This window comes from Myotis myotis, unplaced genomic scaffold (genome assembly GCF_014108235.1).
Source record: "Myotis myotis isolate mMyoMyo1 unplaced genomic scaffold, mMyoMyo1.p scaffold_m19_p_5, whole genome shotgun sequence".
Lineage (NCBI taxonomy): Eukaryota > Metazoa > Chordata > Mammalia > Chiroptera > Vespertilionidae > Myotis > Myotis myotis.
Window position 1 is genome coordinate 62,759,628 of NW_023416357.1, and position 25,718 is coordinate 62,785,345.

Sequence of the window (25,718 nt, forward strand, 5' to 3'; positions counted from 1 at the left end):
GATGGACTGGTGATGAACTCATGGGAAAGCTATCTTGTCTTTATCAGAAAGACGCAATTGTGGAAACTGTCTGGCTCACCTGTTGCAGGCAAACGAAACACTAGCTCCTTCTAGTGCACCGGCTTTTAGTTCATCCCACATTACAGCTTCCCAATAATAAAACAGTTACTTTATCTACATTAAAGATAAGTAAAATTAGAAGAACAAGTTTCAATGTGAGTTCTTTGCAGATCATTGAACATACATATTCACACATACCTTCATTCTATAGTCCTAGATTTAAAACATCCCATATTCAGTCCTATGGTGATATTTTTCAAAGGTTAGTCACATGCTTTCTAGTGCCACATTCTTTTGCGTTTTAATCACGAGCTCCTTAAGTAGAAGTCATTAGCATCGTAAACATTCCCTTGCAGTAGTGTTTAGCAGTATATTCTCCCTCTGTAGAGCTATTTTAAAAGGGAAAGTAAATCTTAATATGGGGTAACAATCAAGCATAGGCATCAAAAGATAAATTAGAGGCTTCAGAAGCCTCAGTGACCCCTTTATACAATTTCTGGGGGAAAAAAGATGTTTGAAGTTTTTCCATCTTAAAATAGCCCAGAATCATCTAGTTTGTTTTAGACAATGGGTTATAGGAATACTACTTAGATAATCCAAAGCATGACCTAAATCATGAGAGCATGTTCAAGAAATGAAATGAGTCTGAAATAATTCATTATTTTGAAATGAGGCCAAATAAGTACACACGGTACACGCTCCAAATGATAGACCATTATCACAACTAATGGCCAAGTTCTCATTAGTTTAGCATTTCCAAATGAATGCTATAGTCAATAAATCTCTCGCAGAATGGTTACACATGATTGTTTTAAGGGATTAATAACAAGACCTATATTTTTGTATTGTAGGATTCTTTTGGCACCAATTACTCTAGAATATTATTTCACCACAATGTTTCTTTTTCTCTATTTAACCCGACCAAATACAAATTTGAAACATGAAATTATTTCTTAATTGATGTGGAGCTTGGTGGGAGGGAACTTCATTTCAGGATGCATAATAATATTCTTATAATAGCTTCCATTTATCTAATATTTCTATGTACCAGGCACTGAGCCAGGCTTATTAAGTTTAATCCTCAGAACAGTACTGCCAGGCAGGTATTATTATCCTCATTTCAGAGATGAGGAAACTGAGGCTTAGAGGGATAAGTAGTTACTGATGACATACACCGCTAGCATATGGCAGAACGGATATTCAAGTCCAAGTCTTTCTGATGCCAAAACTCTACAACCTCAGTTTATGGGATAAATCATACTTTTCTTCATGACTGCCGTACTTCAAAAATTGGTTTCATAATTTCCCAGAAGCTCTTAAAAATCTTTCCAAAAATATTTGGGGATATGTTAAAACTTGGTAGAACTTGACTGTGTAGGTTTCAGCAAGAAAACTGAGTGGGGGTTTTGCCTGCAGGGATATGCCCTATACATCCTTCCTCATCAGGTGTATGTGAAGAGAAAGCCTTCTCACACTGTAGTACTGGAAGTGCCGTACTCCCAAGGACCCATACGCATCGCTGTAGGATACTGTTTTGTTCCTGATGTTCCAAGGAGAAGACCGGGAAAGTTGGCAGTGTCCTTAGTACATGCTCCCCTGTGAAAGGAGAGATTTCTCAGCTTGGCAGTGCTGTGCCTGACCTCCTGGCATCCCTTGGGACAGGGGTGGGCAAACTTTTTGACTCCAGGGCCACAATGGGTTCTTAAACTGGACCGGAGGGCCGGAACAAAAGCATGGAGTGTTTGTATGAACTAATATAAATTCAAAGTAAATATCATTACATAAAAGGGTACGGTCTTTTTTTTTTTTTTTTTTTTTATTCATTTCAAAGGGGCCGGATCCGGCCCGCGGGCCGGTTTGCCCACGGCTGCCTTGGGATCTGGGCAGCTCTTGCCTGCTCCTGCTCCTACCTCTGTGGTGCCTTGGCCTGGAGAAGAAATAAATTAGCTGACAACTTTGTGGCACAACCACCAAAATGAACATGTAAAGCATAAATTCCTCTTGTCCAAAGTGCAACGGAGAGGGTTTCGTCGGGGAGGGGCTTGCTGAGCCCAAAGCCACCTGCCTATTTACACAGAGACAGAGCCAGTGGCATTCCTGGTGTCTCAGAAAAACAAAAGATGCAGCAGATCCACTCATTTTTACCTTAAATTCAACAATTACCTGAGTTTATTGATAAAGTACACCACAGACAACTTTGTACGTTTCTATTTTTTCCTTTTTCTCTTGTAATGTAGGTATTTGATCTATAAATGTCCTATTCACCAGCACATAGAACATTTCCCTACACTATCTATTTTCCTAAAATTCTTCCCCTTAAAGAACAGAGTCCAGAGGAATCCATCCAGAGAAACAAAGGATTCTGCTCCACTCTCTTCAGATGGACAAGAGTCCAGCGTGGTTCTGATGGAGCCCGAGGCTGATCATGTTACTCCTGTTTAAAACTCTCTGGGTTCCCAGCTCCCACCTCCCTCAGAATGAAATCCCAGACCTTTACTATGACTCCCACCCCATCCATCACACACCTTACACACCATTACAGAGCTCCCCGTGTTCATCCTGCTCCGACCACGGGGCACGCGCCTCTCCTCACGCCCTTGCTGTTTTGTTTCCTCTGCCCGGAATGCCCTTCTGCCAGATGGACATGAGGTCCTTCCTCAGTCCGTTTATTCCCCCCTCATGTGTTAGGAGGGGAGAAAGGCCTTTCCTGCGCTTGCTGTCTGCTCGCTCTCTCTCCACATATAGTATATATGTAAACTGATCACCTTATATGTATATATTTAAGTATATTTATATATTATATATTAAATACATATAAAAAATAGCAATTTCCCTGCCATTATATTCTCTAGTCTCCCTACTGTTTCACTGTTTTCATCATAGCATTTACCAACTACCTGACATATTTCACATTTACTTATTTGCCAGTTTATCCCGCTCCCCAGCCCTGCTATCCCGGAAGAGTGTAGGTTCTATTAAAGCCAGACTTTTGCCTACTTTTTTCTCTACTATATTCAAAGAGTCTAAAATACTATCTGGCCAGCAGTATGTACTCAGTAAACATCTGTTGAATGAAAAAAGGCAAGAAGGATAAATGAATGAAAGACAAGGTCACCCCAAGAAAACGTGTGTTTGCTCACTGATAAATGCCCACAAAATCAAATTTGGAGTAGAAAAAGGAACATACGTCAGCCAATAACTGAGTAGGCATGTGAGTTTCCTGTCCTTAAGCTTAAATGTAAGTGGCTTATTTTTCTAGAGAGAGTGGGGCTATTTTTCCCCCCAAATACAATTAAGATGCACTAAGACATATTTGCATAAAGGGAAGTGATTTTATTTTTAAGTACCTTTGGAAAAAGGTCTCCTAATAACCCGGTGGTTGTTTTCAGGGCGCCCCTGTGAAGGGTGAAGGCAGGTGACGGTAAAACGTCAGCCAAGTATTGAGCCCAAGAGGGAGGTCAGGTTGTTGGTGGCCTTTATTTGGCTGAGCAGCAGCCCTGAGTAGCCTAAGAATGAATAAGGGGGTGACGCAGACCTGGAGGTGATTCCCATCACCATTATCGAGAGCTGAACACTGGGCATCCTTATACCAACCTGTGAGCTTCGTCATTGAATCATAAAACTCAATGCTGTGCACCTTAGGGACCCCAGCTAGTTCAGTCCCCTCCTTTTACAAGCTGTGGAAACCGAGCTTCAGCATTTCAGAGAGGACAAGTAGCCCCTCAGCGTTCAGCTGAACTGAGAGAAGGATATTGAACAAGCTGATCTGGCCCCGGCACACTTAGCTGAAAAACAACAGTGCACCTGAAACACCGAGGACAGAATGTGAGCCAAGACATCGCCCCCAAAGCTCATTTTAAACACGAAGAACCAAATTATTACAAATTAAGTATTTAATGGATTTAGAGGATAGCTAGTTCTGCTAAAATTTATGAAACAGTTTAGTTGAACCTTTTATTTGCTGAACATAATCTTTAGAGTGCATGTAAAATCAATGTGTATAATACATTTATGCCCCTTTTATAGAAAAGCGTAGAATTTTACTATTTTAAATAACTGTAAGGTTATGGCTAGTGCATCTTCGTAAGGTCAGTCATAGTTATGATTTATTTTTTCTCTAATATATGGTCAGAGACACAGTCTCAATTAAGGTATTACTCCTGGAGGAAAATGGGAGGCACTTTACAACTCTTTGCTTTATGATTCTATTTCCAGAAAGCACAGTAGTGACAAGTGGGAGCTGTCTGTGATGCTAATTTGAAGGACTAATGAAATCATATAACGGTTATTTCTCATAAGTAGCTACCGGCCCCAGTCTATTCTCTACACAGCATAGGACTGCATTCTACATGTCAACTTCCGCCACGGCCAGGGCTGCTGCCACCACTGGCCTCAGCAACACCACACACACCCTGCCCCCACCCCATCGCCACCATCACACTAAGAGGCTTGTAACATTTTATCTCCATTTTCAGGCATCGAGAATTTCATTGAACTCTCAAAGAAACGTTCTTCCCCCTCCCCTACAGCTATCATTTCAACTACTTTTGTTTCTTGCAACCAATTTGATCCTGAATGGTATATGCAAACTGGATTTTTAGAAATCAAATCATTTTTAAAATGCTCCAGGGCTATTGAAAAAAATTCCCTTCTGTAAACGGAATGATCGCTGCAACTTGTGCTTCTTAAAATCCGAATTTTCATATGCCACGCTTGTTTAAAATGATATAGACCTGTTCATAGTTCCTCAAGGGGAAAAACTCAACATTAATTATTTTCTTCTACCCCGTTTCAGTTGAAAAGTTCCTCTAGAGTAGAAAGCATAATTTAAAAAAATACTTAGCAGTATCTGCCTTGTCATCATCTTTACGTCTGCACAGATCAAAAATTCCAGAAAGCCGAATCCTCACTGTCAGAGCCTCGGTGGGCTGTGCTGGAATCCTGTATCCATCCCTGCTTCCCTTCCTGTGCCCCTATGTCCATAATCAGAAAGAAGATGCAGTCACTGCCCTCCGGACCCTTCATTTTAGAGCGTAAGATGCAAATGTGGAGAAGGAGCTTGACAGGCAGATAGAGGTTGGAGACTCTGGCAGCAGGGGTGGGGGTGGGGTGGGGGGGCGCTGGGGGTGGTTTTCCATGAACTCTGCACCGAACGGCCTAGAGTCCAAGGTGCCAAACTCTATCAAATTTGGCACAAAGATATTGAAAGCCTCCAAGCGGGCAGGCTCAATTAGGGTCATTTGGCAATCTGGACACACTTGGTAATTGGAAGAGAGTACCAGACACAAGGCAGTTAAAAAGCATTTACTGAAAACTGAGCCATGTTCAACAAGGAGCTGAACTCATGGGGTAGGGACTAGGCCTCACCTTTCGTGTTGGGTTACCAGTGCGGGAAGCCCCTACACCGCTACATCCTGGAGTCACTTCCAACAATATCCAGGCTTTGGGGACCCTTTGGGCCCAGCAGGCACAGCTGGATAATCTCAAGCACCGGGGCACTTCCACACCGGCCAGGGGAGCGGAAGCGGTCAGGAGGGTGCAGTAGGGACAACGCCCAGGCGCAGCTGTGTGGGCAGCATGACGCCTTTTGTAGAACAATGAGAGGCCAGATGAGAAGACTCTTACATAGCGGGGGACTGTGAAATTGGCAAGTTACTCGTTGCAAAAATCAATGTTGAGGACCCACGTTTGAAGGCATTTTAGTGAGTGCCTCCCTTCCTCTGGCACCCAGCTCAGGCATTCTTAAGGTATTAACATTTCCATCAAAGGATGTGAGATGGACTTGGGAATAGGTTTGTAAGTAGTAGTATTTGGGTGGGATCATGAGTCCTGGAAGACAACTAGAGAAATGGTCTATAAAAGTGTGATGAAGTTCAATAAAGAACAGAAGAACGCAGAGGAAGCACAGGTCTATTTCAGGGAAGACAAAACCCAGCAGATTACACACTGAACGTGCATCATAATGGTCCACTTATTTGTCAGATCTAGTCGAAGTACTGTGTTCATGTTTAGGATTCAGAAAAGTGACAAAAGTTATTTTAAGAACTTAAAACAGCTCTCCCAGAAACAGTCCAAGGAACCTAAGTGTCATACCTCACCACAAACACACCAATCTTTGACAGAAGCGACAACTAGCCTATAATTTGTTGCTCATCTCAAATGAAGATTAGATGCAAGGATGTGGGTTCAACTATACACAAAGTCTGGTTATGCTCACCAGCGGTCGCCAACCTTTCGTACCTCGCAGACCACTAGTGGTCCATGGACCACCAGTTGGCGACCGCTGGACTAGACAGAAAGGGCTAGATGATGAATGACGTTAAAATATATTTCACTTTTTTTCATTACTCAGAGAAGTATATTTTAAAGCCGAATGGGATTTTTATAAATAATACAACGTCATCCCATGGAAGCAAGGTCCCTCAAGATGCTGCAATGGAAAAAAAGGGTTTCAAAATCTACTAAGTTTGGTGAACAATATATATTGTATCACTCTCTTTGGAAAGTTACAGTGCATGTTATCATATTTAAGCCCCAAGAAGTCTTGCAGGGGGAAATTTAATTTTAACTCACCATTTCCCAAACTTAACTTGAACTTAACAAGCGAAACTATAACGGTCTTAATAATTTTCTTATTCCTTGGGACCCCCAATCTAGCCCAAAACCTTCATTTTAACTTTGAAGGAACAGACTCAGTTTTATGAGTGATCCCAGATTTGACTAGAGTTGGGCAGTGGCAGAAATGGGACTTAAACCATTCCACTGCTTTTCCTGTATTCTGTTGACATCAGTGAAAGAAAGCCGGAAATAAATAAATAGGTTATTTTCTATTATTTGTCTGGAGTCTGCTTTTTCTTATTATCTCCATTAAAACAAAGGAAATCAATTAAATGCGAGAGAAATCTTAACTGAAAAATGAGTTACACTCTTTAATCTGTTGGAACACAGCAAAGCCTGCAAAAGTGCTAGACAAAGATAAAACATTCCTGTGCAACAAACTAGAAACATTCCTGTTAAATTGATGCTTGTGCCCTGTTGCAGTTAAAGGATTTATTACATAGACTTTTCCCCTTGCTTTGAACAATTCCACATATTCTACACTACTATTCACTGACACATACCCTTGTTTGGGCCAGTGATTATTTTTGCCTATTCAGCATTACTGCCTACCTTCCTTAGGCTAAAAGCCAAACAAAAACTACAAACTATTTTATGAAGTCCTCTTTCCTTCCTCCCAGTCTTGATGGGGTTGTCAATCAAGGTGCTCTTTATTCTTTCCAAAGGATAGGCAATATATGCCAATCAAATTCCTTCTTCCAAGAACTTGAATCCTGAGTCGAGTGACACAGGAATGAAGAAATGATAGAGCTGAGAAAATCCAACGGCTGGGTCTTGATGAGATAATTCTGATCATTTACTTGTTTCTATGTTCTGGATCCCCAGCATTGCCTGGGCTCCTGTCCATCCTGAGGTCTTCAGTTAAAAAAAAAATTAATGTCTTTCATAGAAAAAAGTTCTTTTTTATTTGTTTCTGTTAGCTAGAACTGATAGCTATTGTTTACAAGAGAATATGATGCTCATCTATGGTGTACTTGGCAAATGAATGGGGCATTATCAAATATTCATAATTATTACAAGGGTCACACAGCTGGTAATGAATCATTCTAAAAAGAGTTGGCATAAAAATGAAAGGTAATATTAAAATAATTTAATGATGATGGATAAAAAATATAGCTGCTAAAATATCAGGATTCCATAGGCATTTTGGTTATTTTATCTATAAACAAGGCTTGTCAAAATTCTAAAAATTATGAGTCAGGTGATATGCACCTTGGGCTGCTCATTAGTTAATCTATTTCTGATGGCGGAAAGAATTCTATTACCTTGTGTCTTTATTTTATAGGGGAGTTGACAAGCCATGCCTTCAGATATGCCTTGAACCGAAGTAGAATGTACAGTAAGATACAGATTTTCTCAAATGAATTGCCAAAACCATTAATCTTTATCTAAGGACCCATAATAACAGTTTGTTCTCAGGAGCAGGTGGGGGAGGGAGAGAAAATGTCTTCCAGAAAGCACTTTGGCAGTCAATCTGGTTGATAATAAAACTTGATGAGACATCTGTGATTAATATTAATTCTAATTCTCCCTTTAATGGATAATTGTGAGAAAGATAATTTATCCCATTCATTCAGACTACAGCTGAGTTTTTCCATTTAGAAAAGAACATTTCTCTATGTTTTGCAGGTATGAGCCTGCATAGGGAAAAAACAGGTGCATAAAACTTGCCAATGGTGAAGCAGTTTTGAGTTAGCCCTCAAAAATATTTTGTATGAGTTCAACTGACCCAAAAAATGGTTCTCTAAGTGACAGGCTGGTATTTTTGCATCTTCACCACTGTAGAACATTCTAAATGAACCACAGCGAACTGACTTAATATATTTTGGTCACATTTGATTTGGCAAAGAATGTGAGAAAAATGCCCTTGTGAGTAAATGACAGTAAGCTATTTCTGACCACCAATGTACTTCAAACTAGTTGATGATAGGAACTATTTTTGACACATGCAAATGTATAATTTAAAGTACTCATAAAAATTTGTCATGGAAGCTATCATTAATTTTGACAGAAACTAGGAAAGTAACTAATTGCCTTTCAAATATCAATATTAAGAATACCATTTATTAAATGACCACTTTAACTCATTTATACATGGAAAACTTGAGGCATGGGCTGAAACCTCCTGCCACTTTCACAGACCTGATAAAGTGATGGAGTCAAGACCCGGATCCCCTCATTCTCATCTTATTTATTCCTCTAAACTTAATCATATTTTTAGTAAAAGAAACCTATTAAATAATGTTCTTATTTTCTAGGAACAGGATATATTATATGGTTTAAAAACATGATTGCTGTCTAACCCAATACATCAGCGGTGAGTAGTGATTAAATATACATACATCTCTGTTGACCTTTAATCATAACCAAATCATGGCTTCATTTAGAAATAGTACTCCCTTTTCATCAGACTCGAACCAAACAGCAGGACAAGAGAACATAAACTGACAAGCATGAAAGGTCACAGACAATAGGCACCCACTTCTTCAATGGACCTTCCAACAGCAGTGTTACTGCAATAAAATATTATAAAAACTACTCACTGTTTCCACTTTCCCCAAGCCCACATCTTCCTTCTAAACCATTGGTCCACAGTTAATATTTGTTATCACTAAATATCTTGCCTGTGTCCTCTCTCTATTTTTATGTGGCTTTCTGATTCTTATCCTCACACAGCTTACCACTTTGTCAAAGGAATTCATTTTATTACAAACATTTGTAAAGTTATATAAAAAAATACAGAAATCCCAAAGGGTTAGCTGGCTCTAGTTTGCATCAGCCTGGTGAAACTGTATCTTATTTATGGACAAAGCAAACAAGACTGTTTAGTGGGACAGAAGGAAGTATCTGTTACTACCATCTTGAAGGAGCTGACTCCCAGAATCCTAGACTATCTGAGTCTTTATCTTAAGACTAGCTTGGTCTCTCTCTAACCAGAGTTCCCTCGGTTATGCAAACATTCACCTAACAAAAACGGCCTTTGTTCAATACTGATGCTGCTGCTCCATTCACACAAAGCTCCCAGGACCCGCTTCTTCCTCGTCTTGATTTCAAGATGTGTCTACTCTATACCCACGTTAAGCCAATATTCCCAAGGTGTGGAACAAAGACAATCTACAGAGGAAACTGCTCGAGAGCTTGTTAAAAAGTGAAGATCCCTTCTGCAACCTCATAAAAGGTAATGAGTCAGACTTTCTGGAAGCAGGTTCCATTTCATCTCCTTTGCAGGTGAGTCACTAAAGGTAGGACAGTGTCTTAAGCCCTGAGCCCTGGATGACACCATGCCCCTCAAGTCAGCACTTCCCATCTTTAACGCTGTCTAAAGCAATCTACTGTCCCTCTGTTATCAACAGTGTCAATCTTGTAATTTACTCTCTTTCTCTTTTAGTAATCATTTTCATGGATATATTTTCCTCCTATTAGACCATCAACTCCTGGAGGACAATGATTACATCGAGTATTTTCCACTGTCCCTCCATGGTGTCTGCGGCCCTGGCCTGATGGGTAAACACCGCTCAGGGAGTCCTGATGAATTGTTTGCCTAATGAGAAAATGATATGTAATACTGAAGTATATCCATCTATAGCCACTGTAGGTGTCCTACAAATCTAATGATGCACAAGTACCAACAATCCAAGCAGACTTTAATAAACAGATTTATATAGCATTTTAAAAATAAGTATTTCAGGAAATAGCTGCAATAAATCTTCTACAATGAACTTTAATAATAAACTAACAATTCATATCAAAAGGTCAGAAATCCTGCTTTTTGACTGAATTAATAATCCAGCAAATGTTATTGACTTAGCAATTTCACTTAATAAAACATCATCAAGGCTATGCCAAAAAAATTAAAAAGTAAATAAAACTCTGCAGCCATGGCAAAGAAGCTGAAAGTGATACAGAAACAATGGAAATTCAGATAAAGGGTGTTACTGTCCCTGAGATTAGAATAATTTCTTCATAAGTACCAGGACTATTTTTGGAATAAGTTTCTGAATATTACTTGCTATACATGGAAAAGAGCTAAAGGCATGAACTCTGGAGTCAGAAAACCTTTGCTCAACAGGACTCCACTGCACAGGAAGAGTGAGATTTTAGACAGACGCAATTGTGCGTCAGATTTCTCATCTGTGAAGTAGGGATAATAATAGTGTCTAACACATTGTTGCAATAAGGTATGGAAGAGATTGTATAGGTAAACTTATGTAACAGGAAAGTGTTCACTACGTGATAGCTATCCTATATAATAAAAGGCTAATATGCAAATAGACCCAACAGCAGAATAACTGAACAACCAGTCGCTATGATGTGCGCTGACCACCAGGGGGTGCACACAGAACGTGGCGGGCATCAGCAGCAGGTGGCAGAGCGCAGAACATGGCAGGCTTCGGCTGCATCAGGATGGTGGAGCAGGTGAACAGAGGCGCCAGACCAAGGCGGGGTGCTGGTCGCTGTCATCGGGGGCAAGCCTCTGGTGGTTACTAAAAATTCTTTGCTCCCGTGTGCTGCGGTCCCACCCTGCGCTCGCACCTGCTGCCAGTACTGGCCCTGCTCACACCCACTCCTGGCGCAAGCCCCAAACACTCTGCACCATCAGCGGGTGCAAGAGGGGCCGGCACTGTCAGCGTGTGGGAGCAGTGGGAGCAGGGCTGCGGGCAGATAGGGGACCAGGGACCAAGGAGGGAGGGGCCAGGTGGGGGCACAGAGGATGGGCTGAGACCCGCCCCTGTGCTCACTGCAGTCTCACAGCCCACAGTTCCTTTCAATGTGCATGAATTCATGCATTAGGCCCCTAGTTATTATATAATCAGTCAGCATCCAGCCCAAACACAATTTATTTCAATGTATTTATATGATAAGGCCCAGATCAGTATCACCTTCAAAAACGTACTGCTTCCTAAGGCCTGCTAGAAAAGTTCCAGATTCCTCAGACCAGAACTGATGGCTCTCCACAATCTGGCCCCACCTATAGAGTTCTGTTTTCCAAGTCCTCTCCTTTCATCCCAGTCAGACCCGACTTTTCATTGACCCCCGAGTCTGAGCTCTTCTGATTCCCTTACCAGCACAGGGGAGACAGGTGAGAGAGTGCAGGGAGCCGTCTGACGCTTGTTCTCTGGAGGGCTGCGGGGTGTTCTCCCCAACTCTGCCAAGTGCCCTTATGAACCAGAGCATGACTCCCCTGTGTAAAATGTGGGGCCCTGCACTCGGCTGCCATAATTCCTGAACTTCATTCTAAAGATTTCAATTGTTACATGTTCTCAAATTTGGCACTCCCCCTTGTAAAATCTCTACTCCTCTTTCTTGAATGTGTGGGGATGTGTAATAACCTCAAGTCTGCAAAAAACGGGTGGATTTTAAGTAATAACAGCAATACAACAACTATAATAATGGAAATAATCGTTTGTAGCCACTGTGCAGCTGAAGGACAAGGTAAGACAATTGCCAACATGTCCTATTAACAAGCTGTGATATTGAGACAGTCGGCGGTGAGGTTTTGCAGTATATCCACCAATGCCTTCCCCGTGCTACCGGTTCTGCTCATCACATTTAAACCTCTGAAAAAAACAACTCAGGGTACTTCCAGTGGTCTTGCTATTCACTAAATGTCTTCGTCACAATTGAGGTGGGGAGAGTGAAGGGCCCACGTTGTTATGCCCTCATGTTCTGACCCCACACACCACCCAATGGCATTCTCCTTTGTTTTAAAAACCCATACACCTCCTAAGGGTGTGAATCTCAAGGATAAGCTAATATGAAACGTTCCTCTTTAGGTCACGTTAGTCAGTTTTTTGAACAGGTCTGCCTTAAATTCCAGGGTGTAGGTAGGAGTTACAGAATGACTTACAAGGGTGCTTGAAATCTGTCTCCTTTTAACTTCTTTTAAAATATGTATTATGAAGTAAGTGAATAAAGACTTAGAGTCAAACCACATGAGTTCGAATCCTGACTTCATTGTAAAAATACAAAAACTTTGGGCAAGTTACTTATCCTCTCTCAGCCTCTGTTTCTCATCTATATGTGAGGGATAATAATAGATGAAGATTCAACGAGTTAGAACATGTACAATGCTAATACAGTGCCCGGCACACAGTAAACTTGCAATAAATGCCAAATCACTAGAATTATGATTATCAACAAATGTTAGGGGGGAAATTATTAGTCAAAGTCTGAGTAAGCCTTTATAACAATAATAGCTATACTCCAGTTAAAACATTTCAGCATTTATTACATGGTCTCAAAATTAATTGAACTGCCCTTGGCATATATAGCAAGAACTTTAAGCAATCCACAATGGACTTAAAGGAGAAATTTTGCTCAACAAATTAGAAGAAGCAAATTTACATTAGAAGCCAGATATTGGTGCTACTAAAATTTGGACAAGTTTAAATTAATATCAACATGTATTATTATTATTTTTAAATATATTTTATTGATTTTTTACAGAGAGGAAGGGAGAGGGACAGAGAGTTAGAAACATCGATGAGAGAGAAACATCGATCAGCCACCTCCTGCACACCCCCTACTGGGGATGTGCCCGCAACCAAGGTACATGCCCTTGACCGGAATCGAACCCGGGACCCTTGAGTCCGCAGGCCAATGCTGTATCCACTGAGCAAAACCGGTTAGGGCAATTTTTTTTTAATGATTCAGAGACATTATATGTTTTGAAAAACTTGGAAGCAAAAGGAAACGCTAACTGTAAATGAAATCTCACCTAACATCAATGTAGACAGAGTTAGTTGGAAATGGTGTCCATCTCTGAAAACAGTAAAATGAAAAGATATTCCAATTTCTAACAACAATAGACTGGCTGGCTGTTCTCCAATTCATGATATTTTACTTTGAGAGCTCAGAATGAATTCATATTTTGTAAAGTTTAAATTTTAAAACCAAACCTGAACATAGCATATATATATATATATTAAAGCTCTGTTCCTAACGTGGGTTTCCTACAATCTGCCTAAAAATATTCAGCGGAAAGGAAGCCTGTTGCCAAACTCCACTTATTCCCCTATTAAACAGAGGTAACCACGTCCCCAGAAATCAGATTTCAAGCCCACAAGATACTCATGAACTAAAATAATGAATGACAATGCCTTGCTCTCTGCATTAATATTAAAGAAAAGAGAAAATAGAAAACTTTATAGCCACTATCAGCTCTCTCGACCATAAATCTCAAGTTTTGAGAATTGCTTCCCAAAAGGGTAGGGAGCGGGGATGAGTTGTGAGCGAGCTTTGGAGCCTAGAGATATTTTTTAGCAAGCCAGCAAAGCACTGACACACATTTCTACATATCTCTGGCTGTGAAAAGTCTCATTTGTGGTGATTTATACTTCCTCATAAAGAACTCTGTAGATAATATAAGCCTGCTGTGAGGCTGTATGACAACTTTCAAACCAAGACTTACGCAACCATTCTGTTAAAATAGAGCAAGAATGGATGAGTGGAGGAATCTGTAGAAATAGTATTTCTTCCAATGAAAGACCAATGCTACTCTTCCGACAGGGAGCAGCCTTTTGCCCCGTGTGCAGGCTGTGTGGATGGTGTTCTGGTTGTCTAAGTGAGGACGTATTTTTTTTCCAAAGATTGACTATGCATTTGGCGTGTGCATGCTTGTGTAATTTACAATAAATGACACTTAGACAGCATCACACTGGAGTTCGGTTGCCTTAATAAGTTACTAAGGGAAACACAGAGAATAGCATGCTGACAACCCGAAGTCAATGAAGTATAAACAGTTATTCCAAGTGTCACTGGCGTGTTATTTCCCTTTCTCTTGGCATCTGCTCTGGGTAGCACTGTGCACACACACACAACAATGCAGCAGCTCATTAAACTGTTTTCAGTTAACTCTGAAATCAAATTAGTACAGTACATGTTTATAAGGCTGAGAATTACTGCTTCCCCGTGAAATTACACAATTAATCAGGTGCGTTATTTCTCTCAGAGATGTGGCCACTTTTGACATTTAGGGATAAAAAGAACAATCCTTTAATTTGTTTCCATTTCGGCACTTAGTCTCAGTGGGGGGACAGGAAGCAAAAGGTGACATAAGTCCTTCCTCCTCCTCGGGAGGCCAGACACTACATGCCGTCTCATAGTGGCATTTTAAATTCGTAAAAGGAGCACAAAGAAAAAGTCTTTGGTTCTCGAGCTTCTTATCTGAGTGCCACAGCCTTTGAAACATTCAAATAATGAGAAGAATAGGAGTCTTCAGTTTTTTATGACTGATATCATGAATTTCCGTCAGGCCCCAATTACTCAATAGCTTTTAAGGTTCCCCTTGCAAATTTTAAGAATGCCCCCCAAGTCAAATTCTATGAAGCAGTGATGTTTGCTCAATTTTCCTTTTCACAGATGTATTTGGCCTTCATTTCTCTGATTCTCCTTAAGAGTACCTCATCCTTAAGTCATTTAACAGGGCATGCATTTCTTTTTAAAATTTTCCCTACTAGCCCGGCCAGTGTGGCTCAGTGGTTAAGTGTTGACTTCTGAACCAGGGGGTCGCAGTTTGATACCTGGTCAGGGCACATGCCTGGATTGCAGGCTTAATCCCCAATAGGGGGCATGCAGGGGAGCAGCAGATCAATGATTCTCTCTCAGCATTGATGTTTCTGTTTCTGTTTCTCTCTCTCTCTCTCTCTCTCTCTTTCTCTCTCTCTCTCTCTCGCTTTCTCTCTCCCCCTCCCTCTCTGATATCAATGAAAAATATATTATTTAAATTAAATAAAATTCTCCCTACATGACCAAATAACATTGCCCAAAATTTACAAAGTAATAAAGTGTTTTCAAATACCCCATGTTCCTATTAACTGCCTCTCTGACCTTTGATTTTACCTAGACTATCTGGAACGTGCTGGGGGACATGTCTGCCAAGCCCCAGCCATGCTGCACTGAGCATTCTTGTAACGGGGCACCCGGCTATAAACAACTGTTTTCAGAAGAGAAACTTACAATTAACACAGAAAAATATCCTGAAGTCTCTAAATATCCTCTTTCTTGTTCTTTATTTAACCTTCATTGAAGAGCCCTTGAAATCCATTCATGCTTTCCTAAAAGATGGCTAGGGACGACTTGAAACAAACACAATTCTCTGAAACTCATTCTTTAAATAAACAGGCATTCTTGCAGGCTCTCTAAAGACCATGGGAAATATATAAAGGCAAGAGAATGACTATTTTCAGGAAGTAATCTGATATAGTCCCAGACAAACTTTCAGTGTCCAAGTGGAGAAAAAATGTTCCATTGTATGTTTAAAAAAGACAGAGGAAAAAAACTAAAAAAAAACCCAAAACTTAAAAAACAACAACAATCTTCATAGCTTTTAGTGACTAAAATATGCTCTGTATCTATATCTGAGCAATTACTATTCGATATTTGTGCCATATTCATTCTTTTTCACTATAAAGATATTAAAATTTATAAATTTCCTAATACTGCCCTTCAACTTCCTTCTGTATTAACACAAATATGCTTTGCTGAATACCATGATCTAAGTCCACCTACCAAGAAAGACACAGGGGGCAAACTAGTAGATAGACAGTCCTTACAGAAATTTCAGTTATAAACCCCTTGAATCTCAGCAGAAGTATATGTTAGAGCATTTAATGCTAAGACTCCAGTAACCCAAAACATTTTTTCAACATGCTGAAACAAACACTGAGTTGATCATTTTAAGGAAGTACCTTGTACTTACAGGTCACCTCCCCTGAAAAAGACTCTGAAAGATGGAAAAGATTACTTTCTGCTTTGATAAATGTGCTGCTTGACACTCTTCTATTTCAATAAGAAAACTCAGAAGAAAAAAAAGGTGATTGGTGTGAACCATCAGGACCCAAATAATTATTAATGTAGACTAGAGGCCCGGTGCACAAAATTCGTGCACGGGGGTGGGGGGGTCCCTCAGCCCGGCCTGCAATGATGCCAGAATCCCTCCGTGCGCCGGGGCCCCTCCTCCCCCTAGCCCCTGGCCTGAGGCCCCTCCCCTCCCCACCCCAGGCTCCAGCCTGAGGCCCCTCTCCTCCCCTACCCTCCCTCCACACGGCCGGGGCACTGATGCTTCACTTACATTGCTGGGGCAAAGCCGCCAGCATCCCGCCCTGGCCACTATGGGTGCTGCCATCTTTGTTATGGAGTGACAATTAATTTACATATTACTCTTTTATTAGATAGGATTATTAGAGTAAGCTGCTGTAAAACCAGACATCTCAAAGGCAATGAAGACTCCCTTTCTGGGCATATGCAATCCTAGCATGTAATTCCTTCAGAAGATAGGCATGGACCTAAACTGTGAATCTTTACTAGGCATTTATGAAATATTTTTTAGTGATTTCAGAGAGGAGGGGGGAGGGAGAGAGAGATAGAAACATCAATGATGAGAGAGAAACACTGATTGGCTGCCTCCTGCATGCCCCACACTGGGGATTGAGCCTGCAACCCAGGCAGGTGCCCTAGACCTGAATCAAACCCAGGACCCTTTAGCCCACAGGCCTATGCTCTATCCACTGAACCAGACCGGTTAGGGTAACATTTATGAAATTTTTTTACTAAAATATCAATATGGACTATTCCAGTTGCCTTACGTTTTCAAACATTTTTGTATGTGAATAATTGAAGTTATCTATTTGATAGTCAATTGGTCCTTGAAAAAAATTTTAAAAGAGAGAGGAAGGGAATGAGAAACATTGATCAGCTGCCTCCTGCATGCCTCCCACCAGGGATCCAGCCTGCAACCCAGGCATATGCCTGGACCAGAATCAAACCAGGAACCTTTTGGTGCATGGGATGATGCCCAACCTACTGATCAACACTGAGTGAAGAGAAAAAATATTTCCTTAATTGAGTCTTGGAAATAAGAAAAATTGTGATAAAGTATTACTATACTTCCATTTTACAGATGAAGAAAGTGAAGTTTGATGACATTAAGTTATCCAAAGTCACACAACTATGAAGAGTGTATAAGGATTTGAGTTCAAAGCTGCATTTACCAGAGTTGGTGCCCTTAAAAAATGATGTCCATTCCCTCCTCTGATGTAATGTATTCCCAGCATAAGATCAAAACATTTTTAAGAAACCAGAGAACTGATGTAGTGGATACAGTAAAACTAGGGCTTCTAATTTACCTGCTTTTCTCAAACACCAGCATATAAGAAATTTTTAAAAAGTAATTTTTGTTCTATTTTGTTTACTATTATAACATTTATTCATTTGACAAACATTTATTGAACAAGTTTTCTACATACAGTTTTCTACTATTTTTTTGTTTAAAATATACAGTTTTACATCAATATTACGGTTAAGTAGATTCCCTATGCAATGGAGAGCTGGCCTGATTTTACAAACACTTCTATGAGAAGCTACGGCTCTAAGTTCTAAACAACTCACCTGCAAATAAGCTTTTGGGACATACTCAACTGGCAAGAGAAGGACTTTCTTTACATTAGTAGTCTCTGGATTTGCTTGAATACTCATACATTTTAAAGAATAATCAATGACTATTTTGTACAAGCAAATGATTTCTGAAGCTAATCTTGGTCAATTCAATAAAATATCTCAAGAATTTAGGTTACTTATTTTGTCAGTTTCAAAAAAAAAAATTGTGTAGTGCATATTAAAACTTCATCACAAGTTAAGACTATAAACTTTTCATTTAAGGGCATAAAGCAGAGAATTAGCAGTTAACCACCAAGCATTCAAGTTGTTGTAGGCTATGGGTTTAGGAATGATGCCCATAGTAACATAGACTGCCCCTATGGTTTTCTAATTTTGAAAAATATGCATACGAAAAAGACTGAAAAAGAAGTCTTTAGCTCCCCTAAAAGTTCTTATCATTTTTGAGATTTTAGTACCAAAGAAATGGAATTTTTAGCTCTGTACTTCTATCACCTTATCAATATAAAGGAATAAACATGTGTATTCAAGTTTGCTCACCAATAGTCTGGGGAGGGTGCATTCTCTAGTAATCTCTCAGAAATCCTTGATTTCCATCTGGGTGCTGTGACTATCAAGTATCTGAACTCTGAATATCTTTTGAAGAATATCAGCTATACTTCAGATACAGCGAATGCTTGAGTAATTATCTGTCGTTTTAGTATTAACTTCAGCAAATGCCATTTCTCTTCCTATTGTAAGTCTCTCATTAAAGCTCACTCATTTCTGAATCAAGTGTGGAATCCTGATTCCACCTGCTGAGTATCTTAAAAAGAATTTCTTTGAAAATACAACTTTTCTGGCTTTTGATATTATCATATTAAAAGGGTCAACCATCTAGGATGATACAGTTGAACTTTCTTTTGGAGACAGAAAACTATCCTTTAGAGAGCTGAAAATGCATACATGTGTTTAAAATATATCTTGATACTTAATCTTATTTGCATTTCTAGCAGTTTGTAAGTAATATTTTCTAAACAGTAGTGCTAATTATAAAAGAATATATTTTTTTCCTTTTTCATCATTTGATACATAGGACTTTATCGCTTCATTTCCTTTTAGTTGCTTATTCACTTAATTTCCTCTCAGATCAGCCTTTCTTATCTATGTAGTTACCTAACTTTTCTGTGCCTCAGTTTCTTCACCTATAAAATGGGAAGAACATTACCTCGAATTGCTGTTTTGAAAATTGTAGGGTACACAGAACAGTGCCTGGGACAGAGTAAGTACTATGTAAACACTAGTTATCTTCATTTATTAAACATTTATTACATGCCAAATGATATAATATGGGGCATAGAGCAGAAATATCTAATGCGGGGAGGGGGGGGGGTGATGAGTGCCTGAGGAAAAATAAAGTAGGGTAAAAGTGTAGAGGATGATAGAGGTGTTATCTTTACACAGGGAGGGCAGAAGAGCCTGTCTGATACTTGTTTTAATGTAGACTTAAGGAAGTGAGAGCCAAGGACATGGATGCCTGTGGCAATGAGATCCCTGGCAGAGAGAAGAGAAAGTGCTGAGTTCCTGCTATCTGGGGCATGGACAGGTATGCGGGCAGGCGCTGGAGCAGACAACAGGGAGAAGCGTGAGTGATAAGAGAACCTGCCTAGGAGGACCATGTTGCCCAGGTTAGAGACTGGCTTTTGTCTTGGCAAGGCAGGAAGTCAGTCACTGGAGGGCTTTGACGGAGTGGTGATCCAGTGAGAAAACAGATAGGCATTGGCTGCACTAGTGGAGACCACAGGGGATGGTGGTTTAAACAGGACATAATTCTAATGCCCAATAGGCCTCTCCACTCTGCATTTCCCCTAATTACCCCTTTAACTGGCACTTACTGAACACCTACTAAGTAAGGAAAAGGCATTAGGCTGGGCCATTTTACAGATGTTCTCTCTTACCCTAGTGGTGCAGACCCCTTCGGTAAAATAGGGTAACATTGGGATATTAAAGCTCAAGAAACGTTTGCAATTATCTATTGCAGTGGTTCTCAACCTTCCTAATGCCGCGACCCTTTAATATAGTTCCTCATGTTGTGGTGACCCCCAACCATAAAATTATTTTCATTGCTACTTCATAACTGTAATTTTGCTACTGTTATGAATCATAATGTAAATATCTGATATGCAGGATGTATTTAGGCGACCCCTGTGAAAGGGTTGTTTGACCCCCAAAGGGGTCGTGACCCACAGGTTGAGAACGGCTGATCTATTATAACCACATTATTTTACCAACATGGAGTTGGAAACCCAGAGAGACTGAATGGTTTACCCAAGATCGTACAGCCAGTGAAGTCGAGAGAAGGGCCTGGGACTCAGGTTGCCTTACTTTACAGAGGAGGACATTCTAGGTCAGTGTTCCTACTGACGTATAAGACAACGTATGGTGCCTTCTTTATTTTCCTTTGCCTCTTCTAATCTAAAGACAGCAACAGCAAAACTTCTTTCAAACCTGTTCTCATTTGTTCATATTTATGAGAATCATTTCTAAAATGAGTATTTTTGAAATTTCTAAAATTGTTCTTTGTCCTAGGAAGTCTCTATTGCCATAACCTATTCGCAGGCAGTTCTGCAAATCTATCACTGATAGAAATACCACCGGCCTTCTCTAATTTAGTATGCCAATCACTTCCCAAAATAACTCCTGTAGACTAAAAACAGTGTATGTCAGATTCGAGAATGGGCTCAGTCTGCCGTAGCAACAATCCCTTATTGTAACAACTTAATAGACTGCCTGTTCCCAAGGCAAGGAGGACATAGCACAGAGTCATTCCTGGGACAAATACAGGATCTGGAATTGTGAAGAATATTTTATTTTTAAGTAAAGTAAATTGGAAACTTCATATGAGATATTTTCAACGACTATTTCTTAATTTGGCATGCCTCAACGAAATGAAGAAGGCAATAAATCTTGTTGAGGATAAAGCTGAACTTGATAAGAACTCTCTAACGGGTGTCCTCTCTAAGTGATGAGGTGGATACCCTGTTATGGGCTACTCCTCTTCCCTTCCCACAAGTTCAAGTTTACGTCTGAATTTCGGTTCACAGTCACCACTAAATGTAACCCTTCCTCTCGTATACCCTACAGCAAGGCTGCCTACTTTAGGCAATAGCTTTCCTTTTTCTCTTGGAAAACTTGGAAGAGGTTTTAAGGCTGCGAAGAGCTGAAATATACCCCTGGCCTGGTAAGAACATTTTATAAAACTGACAGGTGGGTAGTCAGCCTGTTCCTGGGATCAGCAATAGAGCTTCTTGTGACACAGTAATTGTGAAAAGAGCCATTTCCCAGTCATGTTGTTCATTCCACACACATTAGAAGAGAGAGAATTCAACTGAGGGCCAATTCTCCCCTAAGACTTCTTTAGTTTAATTATGACCAGAGTATATTAAACGTCTTTAAGACTTCCCCACAGCTCTGCCACTCAGCTCTCAGCAGTGAGAGAACGAGAGGAAACCCTTTAACTACTAAAAAGACAGGGAAGGGTGCGCGTGTGGTTCTAACACATGGTTAAAAATTCAATTTCACCGACTCCAGGCCACCATGCTTCTTGTAGATGAACATCTCCTCACCGCTAATTCTGTGCTATTTTACCTTTCGTTAAAAAATGTAATTCAGGTTAAACTCAGCTGAACAGCAAAAAGCTCCTGATATTTTGAAGCAGTTTGGAACAATTACTTTGACAGGAGCCCTTGACAGTTAAATGACTCCGTTAAATGAATGTTATAGAAGACACATAATGGTTTTTAGTGAAATATTGAATTTAAGCACAAATGAGGAAAAACGAGTCATAAGCACTATGAGTATATTTGAATAATAACATCTTGCTTATGAACCTCAATGGATTCTATAATTTCTAATAATCATGCAATCAGCCAGTTAGATGGTGAGTATGTTTCCCATCTTAGTGCACTCCACTCATTTTGGGGTTTGCTTTTGTGGTTGTTTTTTGACCCGAGAAACCAATATGAAAATCTGGAAATGCAGTAACTTCCTCCTGTATTGGTATGATATGTTAGAGTTAGGCAATTCATGAGTTGCTGTCCACAACTGAAGTCCTCCTCTTTCCTCGTTCTCACATGCTGAATGAGATTCTTTCACAAAGTGAAACACTGGCAAAAGACAAGAGCCTGCTGCCTGAGACCGTGCGAACTCACTGTGTTTCCTCCATCTGTGGGACTCAATATCCCTTTTCTTTTTTCTTTATTAAGGTATTACATATGTGCCCTTATTCCCCTATTGCCCCCCACCCCCACTCATGCCCTCACCCCCCTGGTGTCTGTGTCCATTGGTTAGGCTTATATGCATGCATACAAGTCCTTTGGTTGCTCTCTCGCCCTTACCCCCGCCCTCCTTATTTTATGGATCGAAGGTGAGATAGTATCAAGGCTCTCACATGTTTTCTCATGACTAAGGGCTGAAATATGCACTGAAATAATAAGACTGGTGCTGTTCCATTTCCTTTCTAAATTCAATTCCAGTGTAAGTGAGAGTGCCCTTGTGGTGGGAAAATCCAGCTTATAACATTCTGCTTCTGCAGAAGAAAGGGAGCTGGAAGTCCTTGTACACTTAAAACATGTGGCCCAGGAGAGAGTGGGGACACTTGAATTGAAGAAATGAGAACAGGAATGTTTTTCATCTTGCAGGTCTGGCAAGCGGGTTGAAAAATCAGTGCTCAGCACACTGGGTGGTATCGCTGGGATTGCTACACACCATGAACAGCTGCACACCCAGATTCTTCAGGCAGGTGAGGTACAACCTCCGCCAGGCTCCCACCGCTCCCTGCATTCATCTTCATTCAGCAATTGTCTATTTACACTGTCACTGCCTCTGGACAAGTCTGCTCCTCACTAGACAGTCACCCTTGAGGACAGGGAGTGTCTGTTCCTCTTGCATCCCCCAACACTTCTGAGCCACGGTGTACTGTTCAATAAATGTAATTTTAAACAAATAAACTTTTAACTCCTTCAGCTGACAGTGAAAACGTGGAAAAAGCCAGATCACTTAAAAATTTGGTATTAGTTAAAGGAAAGTTCAGACAGAGACGCAGCAGGCTGCCTAAATTAGATATGACCTATAACCCCAGAAGCATCGCCCTCACCGGACGACCTACCGAATCTCGGACGACCCCCTGAGCAGAAATCTGCATTATAACACGATCTCAGGTGACTTATGCACAGAGGTTCCGGAAGCGGTTGTCTGGAATATGACTAGTATGATGCCTGAAGAAGTGATGGTGTATATGGTGGAGAAATAGAAGGCCATGGCAATGTGATGAAGCGAGGTCTGCTGAGAAAGTTTTAGCGCTCTCTCAGGACAGGGTCGCTGAATGCTCACAGGTGGGAAACACACTTACACCAGTTCCCTTGGAACCCTTTCTAGATCCTTCTTTATGCTCTTTCCTGTTTAAAGACACAGCTGCTCTTAATAATCATCTTTCCTCCTTGGTGCAAAGAGAGTATTTATCGTCAGCATACTGACATTTGCAGGAGGGCTGGCTTTCTCCACTGAAAATGTGGATGACTGAAAGGATATTGCTGACACCTGAATAAGAAATCCAATGACTCTAAGCCATGTAAATTTAATTATTTCCGTTAATTTTTTTTTTCAGGAATTTCTCCCCCCCCCCCCCCCCCAGCTTTGGAGAAGTCCTAGCAATTTTCATTTAAAAGAAATACAAGTCAGCAGTGGTTCACTGAACAGGCTGACATGCAATTTCATAGGGGGAGAGGCGCTGTGTCTTTAATCTAATTTGTGCTTTCAATTCCCGGCTAATGTATCTAGGGACCCTGATGTATGCATTTACAAGGAGACATCTGGGATGCGGAGTCCAGCTCGCTGCAATTCTCTGGAACATGGGTAAAAAATTACTCTGGATTCCCCCAGCTGCCCCGCCACATGATAAATCTGCATATACTCACAGATGTAGAAATATTCCCGGCCTGGCCTGAACTCAAATCCTAGAGAAAAGGGCGTGAAGAGCTGGAATTTCTCAGAGAACTTCAGTGGTCCATTTGGAGAGTGAGGCCGGTTACATTCCCATCGCTTGAATCCTTTGGAAGTGTGGTCGCAGGCACTGTAGCCATCAAAGTTCACCATGTAGAGGATGTAACGCTCAGTCTTATCTTCTGGGACTGAGTCCTCGTAGTGAGGGCAGAAAACATCCAGGTAGTCATTGATGCAGACGTCAATGTGGTAGTCACCCCGCTGGAATCTGTGGGGAGAAGGAGCAGCTGAGATTATTCACACAGGAAAGGCTTTCGGTTTGGAGTCGGTGGTTGAACCATTAACACTGCCCGCACTAAAAGATTTACTATAACTTGCTTTTGTCGCATGCCATTATGATTCGGGGCCTGGTTTGAAATGTTACTGTTTGAAATCAAAGAAACAACATGCCATGGTACAGAGGAATACTATTCTATTTGCTTCAAAATATCCTACAAATGGAATCCTTCACATTCATTGTAAGTATTAAAGATCCTAATTTGCTGTTTTCCTTTCATCCTTAAAATCACATATGCTGGAGCAAAGTTTTCTCATTTCTAACATAGTGTTTCATTTCATAAGTATTTTTGAATAAATGAATAAATAATTTAAAGACCAAATAAATGACTGAATTGTTTTGTGATAATTGAGATCATTCTCAATTTTCTATGCAAACCGGGAATATTAGAGTCATAAAGTTTAAAAGCTGGGAAGAAAACTCCTAGAACAAGATGTACTAGTACATGTTAGAGGAATAAAAACCTAAGGCATAATGATGAAGCAGTGAGTGACTGAACTATACCTGGGATGGAACCTTCGGATTCTAGTTAGGTATTTCCCTTAGTAAATCTGTTTATGTCACAAAGTCATTTTAGCTAATCTCTCTCTTTTTTAATGCCATGTCCCTTTCTATATTAAGAAAATTGAAACCATCAAATTTGAATGATTTTCTGCCCATTTCTTTTAATCTTATAGGTCCTGTTCTAGGGCTAGACTACTAAGTAATGAAAGTTAACAAGCCACATGAAAATAGCAAAAATCTCAACCTGAAATAGTTAAAATGCTCGCAAACACACACCACTGCACACATCACACCACAGTCTGCTCCGATTCTTATCTAACAAAAGCCTTGCTTATTTGTTTTAACTAATATTGTATGCCTTTCCTATCAACTGAACAGTATTTCTCAGGACCCAGTAATATGTGAAACAGGAATTGGCATGCATACGCCTTTCTAAAACCAGGGTGGAAAGGCTAGGGGGAAAAAAATCCTGTTTTTAGCTAGTGAGGAAATTCTTCTCTGAGCTCTTAGAAGGTTCATCATAAAATTGTGTTACTGCTGAAATACAACTCCCATAAAGTCATATCATCTTGAAGTCAGACAGTCTCAGGGTGAACACTTCCCAGTGAGGGTGAGCTAGTCTATTCCATTTTTGGACATCTCAAAATGTTAGAAAGTCTCTTCTTATATTGAGTATAAATCTGCTTCTGTGTAATTTCCATCCAGTGATCCTACTTCTGCTGCCTGAAATTACCAAGAACAAATCTAATTCTTCTTCCACCAGGTAGTCTATAAAACATTTGGAGGCGTCAGTTATATCGCTCTGTGTCCTCCTTTCTCCAGACTG

General features: G+C 40.4%; 1 protein-coding gene across 8 annotated transcripts in view; it reads right to left on the reverse strand.

The window, feature by feature from the left end:
* Positions 1 to 25,718, reverse strand: part of EFNA5 (ephrin A5) — a 297,935-nt gene that overhangs the window by 37,222 nt on the left and 234,995 nt on the right. For all 8 annotated transcript variants that reach the window (XR_004967502.1, XM_036308964.1, XM_036308959.1 and 5 more), the window contains one exon: positions 24,027 to 24,319. Coding sequence is in view for 7 of the 8 variants with exons in the window: in XM_036308964.1 (XP_036164857.1) it covers positions 24,027 to 24,319 (293 nt within the window). In the remaining variant the exon portion in view is untranslated. The remainder of the gene's footprint in view (positions 1 to 24,026; positions 24,320 to 25,718) is intronic.